Source organism: Gobio gobio (assembly GCF_949357685.1).
Source record: "Gobio gobio genome assembly, chromosome: 10".
NCBI lineage: Eukaryota > Metazoa > Chordata > Actinopteri > Cypriniformes > Gobionidae > Gobio > Gobio gobio.
The window spans coordinates 50,158,405-50,174,469 of record NC_137116.1 but is presented as its reverse complement, the minus strand read 5'-3'; the positions used below and the strand labels follow the sequence as shown (position 1 = coordinate 50,174,469).

The window sequence follows — 16,065 nt, the reverse complement described above, 5'->3', positions numbered from 1 at the left end:
AAATGTACAGTTCATCGCTACTGTACGCTCACTGCCTGCAAAAGCGAGGCAGGCTTCTGTATTTTTAATCTTAGATGTGCTCCAGAGCGGTAGAGAAATAATCAAATAAACCCACAAGGGTGTTTTGGAAATGAGTAAAACTCTCTCATTTGTTTCATCTTCCTCTCTTTCTGTTTGCAGGTGAGGCATCTGGAACGTCTGGCAGTAAGTGGCATGCTAACGGAATACGCTGACTGTTGTTTTCATGTTTTCACTCCTGCTGCCAGCACTCTTTTTGGCCTCTTTATTTCATGTCATTAACAAGACGTCAGTTCTGATCCGTCCCTTAAATGTCACTGTGAACTCTGATGGCATGATGCATTTTTCCACAGTTTTCTACTTCATAAATGTTTCATGTGATGTAAGACGCAAAGCATTCTAATGCTGGTTTGTGATGTATGAGGGTGTGCTCAAGGTTATGGGAGATTTCAGTGCAGTTCTGCCCATTTGTGGTGGTTTTAATGCTGTTTTGTTGGAAATCGGAAGTGATGACTGATCCCATGAGGAATCTTTTTCCTCAAGATTCGTATTAAAGGTGCACTCAGTATTCCCCCCCCCCCCCCAGTTTAAAGCTGAAGTGTTTCACGTTTATAGTGATGTTACTACGTTTTGTATTTAAAGAACGTTAAAATGTTTCAAATGATTCATTATACCATAATGAGATCACATGACCAGCTGAATCTGTGAAACTATTTTTGGACACTTACCGGTTGAGGAATTAGGATCTATTAGGATCGATTGACAGATATGCAATATAATAAACATAACTATGTTTCCAGCGTAGGGTATGAAGACCTTACATAACGAACCGTTATGTTTTTATTACCTTAGAATGAGCCGTTTCTATCTACATACACCGCGGGTCCCCTTACAGTGAATTCGCCATTTTGTGCCGCCATGTTTCTACAGTAGCCCTAAACGGACAAACTTCTCTACAGAGCGCTAGCTACTCTCTGCTGTCTCAGACGATGACATCTTTGTCCTGTATCGGCCACCGTAGCTTCTCAATGTGCTTTGGAAGGGAGGGGTGAGCGGTTGCAATTCGCCACCTCACTGCTAGATACTGCTAAAATGTACACAGTGCACCTTTAATAAAAAGGGTATATGGCAATGTTGTCGGAAACCAAAAACTACGCTTTTACTCAAATCTTCAACATCTCAAGTTGTTGTCAGTGTCAAGTCCAAGACCTGAAATAAATGACTTGGTGCACCTTTAGCCATTTGCCAGAAGACTTGCATCTGAATTTGGTCTCAACGGGCTGTAATGTTGTTTTTTATCCTCAGTGCCAACACTAGCAGTTACGCTTGACCCAGCAACTGTACCAATGTCTATAACTACATCCATAACACCACCCACAATCCAACTGACCTCAGACTCAACACCAACCAGCACAGAGTCAGTCCAACCAATCACAGTATCCCAGACACCGGCTCCATCAACGTCTGTAGATACGTTTACAGGTTCGAGCTTTTTTAAAGTCATTAGAGTAGTGCAGTTTGTCGTGTGATGCTCTGTAGATTTAAAATAGGTTGGTCTTGTAGTAGTAGAGCAGAGTTCAGTAGACGAACCCTTTAGGTAAACTAGAAGATTAGGTTATTTACAAGATAAGAGAACTGCATAAAAGTACCAAAATGTACCATGGTATTTATTACCATATTACCATGCACTATGTAAATACCATAGTAAATGGATACGTAATCATTCAGTACCATGGTACATGTATATGGGTAGCTGACAAATGAACATGAACATAATTTTTCACAAAATTTACACAAAAAAGTAGTTTTATTCAGTAAGGATGCATTAAACGGATCAAAAGTGAGAGTTAAGGTAACAAAATATTTATATTTCCAATTAATAAAAAAAGTTTTTACAAAATTAAGCAGCACAAACTCTTGTCAACATTGATAATAATACAAAATGTTTCTTGAGCAGCAAATCTGCATATTAGAATGATTTCTAAAGGATCATGTGACATTGACGACTGTGGACTTATGCTGAAAATTCAGCTTTGCCAGCATTTTTTTCCCAAACAAAAACATTTAAATAAAAAAAAATGTTTTGAATAAATAATTTTTTTATGTGTCCAACCAAATAATGAAGAGAAATTACATTTCATGTCATGTTAACTGCCCATATATCAACTGCCAACTGCCCATATACCACAAGTACTGGCATGTGGGATTACAGTTGTGTTCAGAATTATTGGCACCCCTGGTGAATATGATCAAATATGGCTGTAAAAATAAATCTGCATTGTTTATCCTTTTGATCTATCATTCAAAAAAATTGCAAAAATCTAACCTTTCATTGCAGCAAAAGATTGTTGAGCTTCACAAAATAGAAAGTGGCTGTAGGAAAATAGCTAAAGCATGGAAAATGAGTGGGCTGAACTGAAGAGAAGAAGCACCAACATGGATCTGGGAATCTGATCTCTTGTCAGGTGTTCTCCAAACTCATCAGGCATTATAGGAGAAGACTCAGAGCTGCTATCTTGACAAAAGGAGGTTGCAAAAAGTATTTAATAAAAGGGTGTCAATAATTATGGCCAACATGTTTTGGAGAAAAGCATTTATTTCATAATGTGATTTACCCCCCACTTTCAATTATTTTACTTAAATGAAAGGTTAGATTTTTGTGATTTTTTTAAATAAAAGACCAAAACAATGCAGATTTATATTTACAGCCATATTTGATCATATTTACCAGGGGTGCCAATAATTCTGACCACATCTGTATTACCATAACTGTACTGTGGTACAGTGCTTTTGGGTCCTGAGAAGCTTTTCTCCCCAACCTCTGACCAATGAATAACACTCACTGGAGTGAGAGCAATTTATCTCAGTGTGTGTCGGGCTGTGGACTCTCACACTCCCTCAGGGTCCCGCTGCCTGCCATCAAACACATGCAGAAGACACATTAATACATTATTTCACTCAAAGTAATATGTTGAAATATCTCCATAATTCAATATTATTAGGTCCTGTCAGAATGGCCTGATTTTAGAGTTTGTGATGTCATTTTTTTTAATCAATGCCAAGCTGAAAATATTTAATAACCTTCACTGGAAAGAACTGGGATTGTTTGGAATGGGGCGGAATAATCTTCCACAGCATGCAATGCATATTTTGCAAGGTCTGGCAACATTTGTCCGCAAAAAGTAGCATTTTATGTATGTTTAATGATGTGTGAGAGAGGTTTTTCTCCCGAGAATTAGGTGTGATGCCCCTTCTAAAATAGACATAGTGATGTGTTTGCTGTTACAGGATGAATTTGTTCTGTACTAAAAGTTTCATGGTCACTTCTAATATTTTTCGACCCTGGAAAGAATTTGTGGTTTCATTTTATCATCCATTACCAATTAATTCTACTTAATAATGGAACACTGATACTCACCAAGGACATTGCCAAAATCTGAATGGTCAGATTATGAAACTTGAGTAAGATTTTTATTTTGCATGAAAGTTAGTCTCAGCCTCAAACGTCCCATTGACAATCAATATAACTACGGAGCCCCTAAGGGGACATGGTGAGGGGAAACAATATGAAATGGGAGGAAAATGTATTCATCAATGCTTTCGCGCTCTCTCACAAATGTTTTGCGTTCCCCTGAGAAACTTTAGCCTACCAGACCCTCATACATTTAATTTGTACAGTCTGGCCACTCTCCATTGACAAGCGTTAACTTCCTTGAAGGCGTGTACTCTGTTGAAGTTTAAAACTATTGGATCTGCCCAGAGCCACTCTGGATCTGCCATAACCAATTGCTAACATTTAGTCGTGACGCATGTCATCTCAAACTAGCGCACAACATCAACGTTATCGTTCTCAGCCACTCCCTCTGTTCGCTGGACCGGTTAAAATTTGACCAGAGAAAGCCAGAGAATATACCGCAATCCCAGACGGAATACTGAAGAAAATACAAATTGAGCAGAAGTACGTAGGAGGGCAGAGCCAGGCTAGAGAAACTTAGCGTCCGCTCATAAAATGTTTTGCGTTCGTCCTAGAAACTTTGCGTTCGCTTGCAAAAGTTTTGTGAGGGAACGGAAATTTTCTCTGGGGAATGCAAAACATTTGCGAGAGAATGCAATCATTTTAACTTAAAATTTTTCCTCCCATCTCATATTTTTTCTCACCATGTCCCTTTAGGGGCTCTGTACATAACATCAGTTCTTTGAAAGATTGTTTTGAGGCAGTTATGACTGGCTCCCATGCACATGGTAAATCTCAGGCATTTAAAATAGTGATTTCTGGCCTTGTAAATGTATACAATCTCAAAAGGTTATAGTAACATAACTAAAATATATATATATGAACAAAATACATTTCAATTGACAATGAAAATGGACAAAATGGACAGTTTTTTAGTTACACTACATTTCAAAAGTTTGTTCTCAGATATTTTTGTGGAACCCTTGACCATTTTTTTCGTAAGGATTCTTTCAAAGTTCAAAAGAAAAGCATTTATTTGAAATAGAAACTTGTGTAATAATATAGATGTCTTTACTGTCACTTTTGATCAAATGAATTCACCATTGCTAAATAAAAGTCGAATTTAGAATCTAGAATTTTGTAGTGCAATTTATTAAATAATTGTTTAAAATTTGTATCCAGTAAATAATAAATTGGAAAATTCAATGAAAATTCAACTTTGTTAGTGGCATATAAACAAGACACCAAAAATCTACACTGTAAAAAAGTCAGTAAAAATAGGGCACAATGTACTGTATAAATATGAAGGAATTTTGCGTATCGTTTTACTTGTATTTTGAATTATACATTGCATTAGTTTGTGTTTTAAGGGTTAACGGAAATTTCCAGTTTTACAGTGTAAATCCAGTCTGTAAGTCTGTGAAATAATCAGTAAGTATTACTTTACACTTCATTGCACGGCAGTCTATTATTGTGGCATGTATCAATGATTTCAGATTTACCCACCCATAAACATCAATATTAAAAAACGAAATGGGTTTGGTCACTTTACACGATGATCAGACGGCATTCTAGTCTAAGTCGGCAGTTATTGGCGCGAAGGAGTCACAATGAGGAAGCAAATCTTGGTTCAAATGTAGTTGTTCGAGTAGGACTGCAGCTGCAGTGACCTCTGCACTAGTCATGTTGAAATGGGAAGGTTATCAGCATATGCGCTTCAGGGGCGAATCAAGACATCATTACCAAAATGATCTCCAAACAGTCCTGGGATTGAACCCTACTGCCATCAGTATAATTTTTTATTTTATTTTTATTCAATTTTACTGTGTGAGAGGATGAGGAATAAAATATGAAAGCACCGTTTATTCCATTCCTCTTTCCTGGATAGAGTGTTTGAAAACTGTGATAGAAAGCTCTCACTGTCCTAAAGGAGAAGACAGAGCGGAAAACAGAGTGCAAGAGAGGGAGAGAAAGAATGCAATAGAGAAAGACAGAGAGCAGGAATTTGGAGGAAATGGATGATGAATGTTTATTAATCTTGTGGGCCTCCCATCACACTAAAAATAACCCTCATGCATTTATCCAGCAAGGGCAATGTTATTGCACATCTTCATGCCCAAGTGTCTGAGGCAGTGCATGGGGAGAAGCATCTCGAAGATTTAGTGAGCAACTGTATGTAATAAAGCTGAAAATTATTCATAATTACTGCAAGGAACTGGCTCTGTTCCAAAACCAAGAGAACTTCCTTGCTGTCTACAGCCTACATAGGCGCCTGTCTTCTAAGACAGCATGTTAACTGAAATGGAAGCTCATAAGTGATCTGAATAGGCTGCGACTTAATGGGTCATAGACAAACAGCGTTCCATTAGTCAAGCACACATACTCAAGCACAATGCAAGAGACAGACAATTCAAAATGTAATGCTCAATATGGTGCATGAGGGAATGGAAGACCAAACGTTCATTTGAAAGAGCCAATCACTTTTTTTGAAAGTTTGCTCTAGAATGTGCATGCACATTAAAGAGGTGATGAATTGAGAAATCAACTTTCATTTGAGCCTTTGATATATAAAAGTTCATTGTGATATAAGTTTTAGAGCTGAAAACTTCCTTGTTAGTCAGATAAAAGCTTTTATAGACACCAGGCCCAGGAAACGAGAGATCTCACAATATGTCGACCACTGACGTAATAGGACGCAGAAGCACCGCCTTAAGCCCGCCCACCGACTCGTGGAGCTAAACGATGCTGGTTCCAGCTCACGTGTTTAAGACATTGCGTTTGTTCGCTTCATTTCACCGCAGAATCGATTGTAAACAAGACAGAGGTCGAGACTGGATTTGCAGACATATTGAGATTAAAACACAATGCTGTGCCTTCTATATTGGATCCGATAGGAACGGTGCAACACACTTATGTGAGTAAAACATGTGTTTTATATGTAAGTATTGCATTGTTACAGATGGTTTGATATCTATTGATTACATACCTTAGCACGCGGTCACAGGCTGGAGAAGGTGTTATTGGTTCATTCGTGATCAGACTCGGACGCCAGCTTGCAAAGTCCCGGGGCTATGTGTTTTTCAGACGGACTATCACCGGCCTGCCGACGGGCTGTAGTGAAATAACATTCCTTTCTTGTGCGCGCGCGCGTGTGTGTGCGGTTATATTCACTGATGATCGGGCGAGCCAAGTAATATAGAAAATAACATTCCAATCAATCGCGGGTGGATGAGAGATGAATCTTTGTGTTGTTTGATAAAGATATTTTTCAAGCCCTCTGAGCGTTTTCCCACACGCTTTCAAAACAATTCCTCACGTGTACTGACAGGGGAGCGCAAGCAAGCAAATCTTATCCAATCCTAGCCGTGGGCGTTTATTTCCAAGTCTTCAAGGCGGCACGCCCATCAAAACCGACCGTTTTTCAGAGAGCCTCAAAACCAAGGCAGAAAATAGCCTATTACTTATTCATTATGATGTTTTTGAATGTAAAAACCACGTGAACGTCATAATTTGACCTCAGACAACAGTATAAAAAAATTAAAAAGCCAGTTCATAACACCTTTAACATATTTTTTGATTAAAAAAATGTCTACTTACAAAATAATAATAATACATAATATAAAATACCTATAAAATATAAAACACTTATTATTAAATGCAAAAAAGAATGGCTAAAAATAATCAAATTAATCTTTTTTTAAATTGATTTACCCAATATGTGTGTGCTCAATGCTTCAATAGTATATTTCAAATCAGTAATACATTCTGACATGAGCGATACATTACATTTCATTAGTTTATACTGAAATGCTCATATTGAAATGTAATCTTGGCAAACAGTTTTGGAGATTTTGGTTTTAAGATAGGAGCTGGTCTTGTGGCTTATAACTAGAAAATAGTTGCCAGAGGAAGATACTAAAGAGTGAACTGACTTTTGTTAAATGGATTTTGTGAAACTCTAATGAGCATAAAAATGCATAGCATATTTTAATATTGAGTGATAGTAATTTAAATTAAATGAACCTTTTTTTGCATTAAATAAATTATGTTTATAATCAACATTTCTCACACTGTACACCGTCTTGGATAAATTGTCACAATGCATTTTGGCATTGCATCGTTTGACATACTGCCTTAAAATCTGGCCAAAAGAGTTTTCTTAAAAGGCAGCACAATCATGCTGCTTACCTTTTGGGACAGCAGGAGCGCACGCATGCTGCCTTAAATAGTCAGCTTACTAGATTTTGGAAGAGAGCCATTAATTCACAAGATTGCAAGTCTGTCTCTTTTTTTCCCCCTTTCATCTCTCTCAAACAAACACTATTTCTTTGTCTCTCTCTCTCTCTCTCTCTCTCTCTCTCTCTCTCTCTCTCTCTCTCTCGTTCTTATGCGTTCAGAGAAGGAGAGTAGATCTGGCCACTCTATGCCTGCTCTTTTGGTTCTGGTCCGGTTCGGTGGCAGATGGCGGGTGGGGGTGAACGCGAGAAATCTGCCCGTGCTCCAGCTCTCACGTTAACCCCCCGTGGCCATATGCCTGCCCTCCTGTTACCCGTTCCCTGTTCATTGGCCTCGTACAGAGCTCCTCGCTCTCTCACACACAGGCACTCGTTGTCCAGAAAGCATGACTGTACTGCGAGAGGCTAATTCGATTAGTAGCCTGTTAAAAGGCACTGGATGATAATACCTCTCTGGATGCCTCTACTGATCATTCTGTGTGAATGGGCATGTGTGACACGGCATCTTAAAGTCGTCATCGTAAAAGACGTTGAATAAACTGTCAATCTAGTGCATTTACAACAGTGTAAACCAATAATAATAAAAAAATTGCAAAGATGGAACACAAGAACATGCATAGACTCCTAAAGCACTTTTTCTCTATTCAATGATTTTGCTCATTTGCCACAATAATGAGACGTCAAAATTCTTCATTTTGGGGATTTTCTCAGCAAATATTGGTATATGGGATTTATCGCGAAACATATAGTTCATTTGATTGACAGCTCTATTACATTTTCACATGTTTATCCAGAAACATTAGACCCCTATTCACTACTGTTCAGAAATATCCAGCAAGGATGCATTAAATTGATCAAAAGTAACACTAAAGACATTTAGGGGGTTCACGCCAAGAACGATAACTAAAAGTAAATCAAATAAATGCAGCCTGTGTGAGCATTAGAGACTTTTATCAAAAACATAACAAAAACATACTGTCCCCAAACGTTGTCCTATTTTTAAAAATCCTATTTAACATAATATGTTCCCTTTAACAGTTAATATAAAACAGTTTGTGTAATTGCGAAAATGCAACACCGATCTCATAGAACACGAAACCCTGTGTGAATCTCTCACTGAATTATTACCCAGAGACTGAGACATAAATTATTTTCATCCACGCCACTCAGACACAACACTAAATAAAACATCTATCAGTAATATGGGCCATTTTTCATTAGCAAACCATATAAATACAATAAGTCCATGGAATTAGGAAACGGTGTCTTCAGCCATGCTTTAATTATGAAACACTGGGGAGGGACGCAACCTTAATAAAACATCAGCATGCCTGAGAGCAGGAAGTATCGGCCTGCTGTGGTGCTCGCTGTGGGCTGCCCACACTGAATCCCAAAGCTCCCATCAGCACCAGCGCAGTGTGAGATGGCATGGTCATTCCTCTTCCAGAGGGAAGACACCTGCTCCTATTGAGCCAGACAGACAACAGCAAACAGGCTAACATGCATGAGATGCCAAATACCACGTTCCATATTTGATGTACAGTCCTGTGAATGCTGGCATAGACAGAGATGATTAGCATTGTGCTGGCATTGAGGAGCACGTGTGACTACGATTCTACCAAAAACTCTCACATGAGTTCATACTCAAGTTAGTACACACACACACACACACACACACACACACACACACACACACACACACACACACACACACACGCACACACGCACACACACACGCACACGCACACGCACACACACGCACACACACACACATATATACAGTGAGGAAAATAAGTATTTGAACACCCTGCTATTTTGCAAGTTCTCCCACTTAGAAATCATGGAGGGGTCTGAAATTGTCATCGTAGGTGCATGTCCACTGTGCGAGACATAATCTAAAAAAAATATCCAGAAATCACAATGTATGATTTTTTAACTATTTATTTGTATGATACAGCTGCAAATAAGTATTTGAACACCTGTCTATCAGCTAGAATTCTGACCCTCAAAGACCTGTTAGTCTGCCTTTAAAATGTCCTCCACCTCCACTCTATTTATTATCCTAAATTATGACTGTCAATCTCCCTCGGACTGGGGCTCCATGCAAGATCTCACCTCGTGGGGTCTCAATGATCCTATGAAAGGTGAGAAATCAGCCCAGAACTACATGGGAGGAGCTGGCCAATGACCTGAAAAGAGCTGGGATCACAGTTTCCAAGGTTACTGTTGGTAATACACTAAGACGTCATGGTTTGAAATCATGCATGGCACGGAAGGTTCCCCTGCTTAAACCAGCACATGTCCAGGCCCGTCTGAAGTTTGCCAATGACCATTTGGACGATCCAGAGGAGTCATGGGAGAAAGTCATGTGGTCAGATGAGACCAAAATAGAACTTTTTGGTCATAATTACACTAAACGTGTTTGGAGGAAGAAGAATGATGAGTACCATCCCAAGAACACCATCCCTACTGTGAAGCATGGGGGTGGTAGCATCATGCTTTCGGGGTGTTTTTCTGCACATGGGACAGGGCGACTGCACTGTATTAAGGAGAGGATGACGGGGGCCATGTATTGCGAGATTTTGGGGAACAACCTCCTTCCCTCAGTTAGAGTATTGAAGATGGGTCGAGGCTGGGTCTTCCAACATGACAATGACCCGAAGCACACAGCCAGGATAACCAAGGAGTGGCTCTGTAAGAAGCATATCAAGGTTCTGGCGTGGCCTAGCCAGTCTCCAGACCTAAACCCAATAGAGAATCTTTGGAGGGAGCTCAAACTCCGTGTTTCTCAGCGACAGGCCAGAAACCTGACTGATCTAGAGAAGATCTGTGTGGAGGAGTGGGCCAAAATCCCTCCTGCAGTGTGTGCAAACCTGGTGAAAAACTACAGGAAACGTTTGACCTCTGTAATTGCAAACAAAGGCTACTGTACCAAATATTAACATTGATTTTCTCAGGTGTTCAAATACTTATTTGCAGCTGTATCATACAAATAAATAGTTAAAAAATCATACAATGTGATTTCAGGATATTTTTTTTTTTAGATTATGCCTCTCACAGTGGACATGCACCTACGATGACAATTTCAGACCCCTCCATGATTTCTAAGTGGGAGAACTTGCAAAATAGCAGGGTGTTCAAATACTTATTTTCCTCACTGTATATATATATATATATATATATATATATATATATATATATATATATATATATATATATATATATATATATATATATATATATACATACATACATACATACATACATACATACATACATACATACATACATACATACACACACACACACTACAATACATAAGTGTTATTAAAATTGTTTTTAACATGAGCATGCACAATCAAATATCCAATATTGACAGATACCAATCAATTAGTGTATAAAAATGAATGAGTACCCTGACCATGATGGAGATACCAAAGTATTGGTACCTTGAATATAATACTATGGTATATAAAATGGCAATCAAACAGTACCATGGTATATGCATCTAAAATCACCAGTGTATAAAGATGGACATGTGGTGGACAAGAGTGTATATGATCGACTGATGTCATGGGTAAATCCATACATCATCAAAAGCGTGCGAGTCCCTCTCTAGTGCTTGTCCCTTTTAGTGCTGTGGGCTGCAGTAAAGTGTCTTTAGCGGTGCCCTTTATTTGTGGTCAGCGAATAGCTGAGATCAGGCTGATTTAGGCTCTGATGGGCAATACTGTCGTGGTATTTGATCCCTGCACTGGCGAGCTCATCCTTCTGTCTGCTGACTAGACACGGCCACCTCCAGTGACACATCGACTTCTCCTCCTGCTCCAACAGGCGGCTCAGTGATCCCTGAATCCCTCACCAGTACACCAGGTGACACATGCAGAGACTACATTAGCATCTTTGAGCAGTTCTGCTGGTGTATAGAGACTATCGATTTATGAAGCCTCGTTTACTGGTCGTGCTCTTAGTTCCTTGTCTTGCATGAAAGTCAACATGAAATGCCATTTTTGACCCATTTTAGTTCACAATATGATATAGGATATTCTAATGCAGGATGAAACTTGGTTGGGAATTAATTGGATTGTGAAAAGTGGACCAGACAAACTTTTTAATTTACTTGCAATAAGATCTGTATCTTGTATTGGGAAAGTAAATATGGTTGATTTTCATTTCATGTTGACTTTAATTCCTTTTCGTTGCTGTTTAGTAGTAGATGGACCGTAGTGTGTCTTTAAGATCAAGCATTGCTCAGCTGTGGTGTTTAATGGTCTGTTCACACTTGTAGTTCGGTTCTCTTGGTTCTTCGGATCAAAAAGAAAATGATACATTTAGGGCCAGATTTACTAAACAGGGCAAACAAGCGTGAGAGCGCAATTCCATAAAAACGCAGATTGGGGTCGACAGTTCTGCGTGTGATCTACTGACAACACGCAAATGAAAGAACACAGACGCAGACAGATCAATCCCATAATGACCAAAACAGTTAGCGTCTGGTTTAAGACATGCTTTTTTTGGCTAGTAAATAATGCCGCAAATACCAGTAAATTGACGAGCGCAAACCTTATGAAATCACCTTTCATTTAAACACTCTCCTCCCATAATTTTTGCGTCTGAAAGGAAAACTCCTACAAATGCATATGCAGTCAGCAACAAAAATATCTTTAGCCTTATCCGTGCTAATTTTTCACTGTATGTCTTTATTAAATCCTGACAGTAGTTTTTTAACAGCAAAAGAGGGTTTGTGTTGGTGCAAGCTGTTAGTAAATCTGGCCCATAGTCCTGGTTTGCTTAGTGTTCACACTTTCATTTATAAAGATCTAACCCAAAGACACAAAACAAAACAAAAACAGCCAAGTGTGAATACACCCATATACAGATTTAGCTTTGTGGTTGAATTTATACTAGTCATGTAAAAATATTTAATAAATGTATGATGATAAAATTAGTAATAGCATCTAAAAAACCATAATCATCATCAAACATTTATTCAAATGGGTTAAAATAGAAAAAACAGCGAGTGATAAACTTTAGGATATTTAGAAAATTATACAACCAAATGTAGCTAGATGTACACTACATCACCCACTTGTATTTTTTTATAGGCTTTGTATTCTTTTGCATAAGTACAAGTATGTTTTCCAAAGCTAAAATTAAAAATAGAGGTGTTAACAGTAGGAGGTATCTGGCCCTCTTTACTTACTCTCTCGGCTCTCAACTCAACACTGTAATTTTACTGTCCCAAGTGCTACTTGTGACAAGCTTTCTGCCCACAATGCCAGCTGCTACCATCTCGAGCCAGACAGAAGCCTCGTCTTTAACTACGATGCCATCTCAGTCTAGTCCAACACTCACAGTCGTACCCACGGCACCTGACCAGCCAGGTAAGAGAACGTCCTGTAAATGTCACAATCACAATTTGAAGACAAAAATACATAAAGAAACATTTTTCTCGAAATGTCTTCTAGTGTTAAAGTTTTGATTTTTAAAGAGTAAACCCATCAGAACTCTGTTCGCAAAGACATTTTAACCTTGAAATGAGCTATAATATATTCAAGCATGTGTCTATCTATTTAGGTTAGACATTCTTCATTTATTCTGTCTCACTTGTGTTAATAATTGAGAGGTGAAATATTCAACAGGGAGCATGTTTAAAGCCATACTTTGATTTTTGTTCTTTTGCCCTCCTGGTTGTGAGACTGCATACATTACAGTTATTCTATTAGAAGGCGCTTTGAATCTTTACACACTTTCAAAGATCCTAGAATGCTCAATACCTAAAAAGGATGATTTAGTACTTTATATGAGCCTCATGTTTATTGTAAAAAAAAAAGAAAGTATTTTTTTGATAATTATTTATTAATTATACTATATATATATGAAGTACAATGTGTATATGCTCGTTTATTGCATTTAAAGCAGTGAGTTCAGCTTAGCAAGGAGGTTGATTTTCCAATCGGATGTGCTAAACAGCAGGTGTTCAGTTTTGTTGACTGCGGAAAATTTGTGACATTTTTTTGCTTTCTTTGTGTAATCAAAACAAAATGCCACCACCTCACCTATCCCACCATTTCTGCCTCTTGCACCAGGTGTGTGTAGTGTCCGCCTTTCCAACCTGATGGCGCAGAAGCTGTAACTAAAAATGAAAATGGCAAGCCCAGCCTCGAGAGATAAATCATTAAATACTCTGTTATTGTGAAACACAATCACTTTCAAGAGCACATGGCGTGGCGGTCGTGGCTCAGCTGAAGGCCGGAGCTCAATTCTTTCAGATCTATTTTTGAATAGCGATTGAATGAACAGCTGCTAAATATTTCATAAGAGAAAAGAGACCAGGTCATGGTAAGAAAGACCAAAAAGGGGCCAATTTATTGAACTTATGGAGAGAGAGATAGATACATGAAACCATAACAGGAAAGCGCAACGAGTCCTGTCCTTGAAGAGTTGGACGGGGGCACGAGCAGGGGGAAGTGATTCTATCAGGGCTTGTGTATCTCGTTTCTGCTGAACTGGAAATGGCAAAAGGTTGAATCGCTGCAATAACATCCATTACGTACAGTATGTAAGCCCAAAGGGCAGCAATGGCATCCGTAGGCATCTTTACTGCTTTTGACAGAACAGTTTAGATATCTGACTCTTTATGCTCTGTACACAATTACAGTTTCCGCAGCACCAGATGTGATACCCGATGTGGCCGCCACAGCAACCGATACCGCCACTGCAACAACTGGCTTTGTTACAAGCAATCCACCGTCTGTTCTTCCTGAGGTTACTGAAGCAGTTGCCTCATCCTCTGACGGCATTGCAACAACACTTTATATGGTCACCCAAGCAATATCTTCTGCAACCGTGGCAACAACACCTTCTGCTGCCATGGCAACTTTTGAAACAACATCTTCAGCATCATCTAGCACCATTCAACCGCCAACCTCTCTTGCACCAGTGGAAACGAGTGTAGAGGTTACAGCAAATACTGCGATAACCTTGGTTAAAAGTACCGAGGTGTCCTCAACTGATGCAGCAATGGAGGCAGTTGATTTGATTGTCCCTGTAACTTCTGCATCTGATGTTGATGCTCCTACTACTGATGTTATTGCTCCATCTCCTGATACGGATGCTCCAGCAATAGTCATGGTTGCACCAGAGACTGGTTCTATTGCCCCTGCGACTGTTGCGGTGGCTCCTGCATCTGATGAGGTTGCAGAAACTGCCGGTGTGTCCGATGAAATCAAACCAGCTTCTGAAGGTCCAGGTACTGAATTTGTCACGACAGTTGCAGAAACAGTCACCGCCAACATAGTCCCACCTACAACTGCCACACCTCTTCTGACAAGTGACCCTTTGCAAGCTCCAGTCCCTGTCGCTACTCCTCAACCTGATGCTGAGACTGAGAGTAAACCTCCATCCAAAGACGCAAAAAACAGTGAAGTGCCTCTCAATGAGGAAAAAACATCAACAAACTTGGGGAAGAAAGATAAAGACGCTCCTGACAGTAAACCACCATCCAAAGTAGGAGAAAACAGTGAAGTTCCACTTAGTGAGACCAAAGAGGAAAAAACAGCAACAAATTTGGAGAAAGAAGATAAAGATGCTCCTGACAGTAAACCGCCATCTGAAGTTGGAGAAAACAGGGAAGTTCCTCTTGTTGAGACCAAGGAGGAGAAAGCAGCAACAAAACTAGAGAAGAAAAATAAAGATGCAGAAGCCCCAGGTACAGGTATATTTCCTGCTAAAGTGAAAATTACACCACGATACACTTTTAATAGAGCTTCAAAAGCTCATTTTTGAGGCTCATTCTGTTGAAGTCTTTTACACAACCCAAATTGGCTTCAGAAAAGTGAGCCAAAGGCCTAACTCTCTTAAAGGAATAATACATGAAAATTCTGTCATCATTTACTCAGCCTCATGTTGTTCAAAACTTGCATGACTTGCTTTCTTCTGTGGAACGCAAAATGTGATGTTAGGCAAAATGACAGCCTCAGACACCATTCTCTTTCACTATATCATTTTGGAATATTCTATATCGAAAAAAGATTCCTTTTCTACAGAAGAAAGTCATATGAGTGCGGAATGACAAGAGGATGAGTAAATGATGATTGAATTGTCATTTTGGGTGAACTACTGTATCCCTCAAAAGACTTTTTAAACAAAACACTAAAGTTTTATATATCTAGAGAGTAATAAATAATGACAGTATTTGTTTGGTTGAAACAGATCCTGACAGAAAGCGCTCAGGCAGGATATTTTCATCTTCTCTATTTGGCGTCAAATATGCGCTCTGTCAAACTTGTTTTGAACTTTTGTGGTTTCTGAAACGTTCAAAAAGTTTAGTATACATTACCATTCAAAACTTTGGGG

The 16,065-nt window shown here is 39.0% G+C and overlaps 1 protein-coding gene across 1 annotated transcript in view; it reads left to right on the top strand.

Moving 5' to 3' along the window:
• The window catches only part of ntng2a (netrin g2a), a 90,153-nt gene that overhangs the window by 57,463 nt on the left and 16,625 nt on the right, over nucleotides 1-16,065 (top strand). Inside the window, exons 5-7 of the mRNA XM_079827974.1 lie at nucleotides 181-204; nucleotides 1,324-1,500; nucleotides 14,369-15,418. Coding sequence (XP_079684100.1) covers nucleotides 181-204; nucleotides 1,324-1,500; nucleotides 14,369-15,418 — 1,251 coding nt within the window. The remainder of the gene's footprint in view (nucleotides 1-180; nucleotides 205-1,323; nucleotides 1,501-14,368; nucleotides 15,419-16,065) is intronic.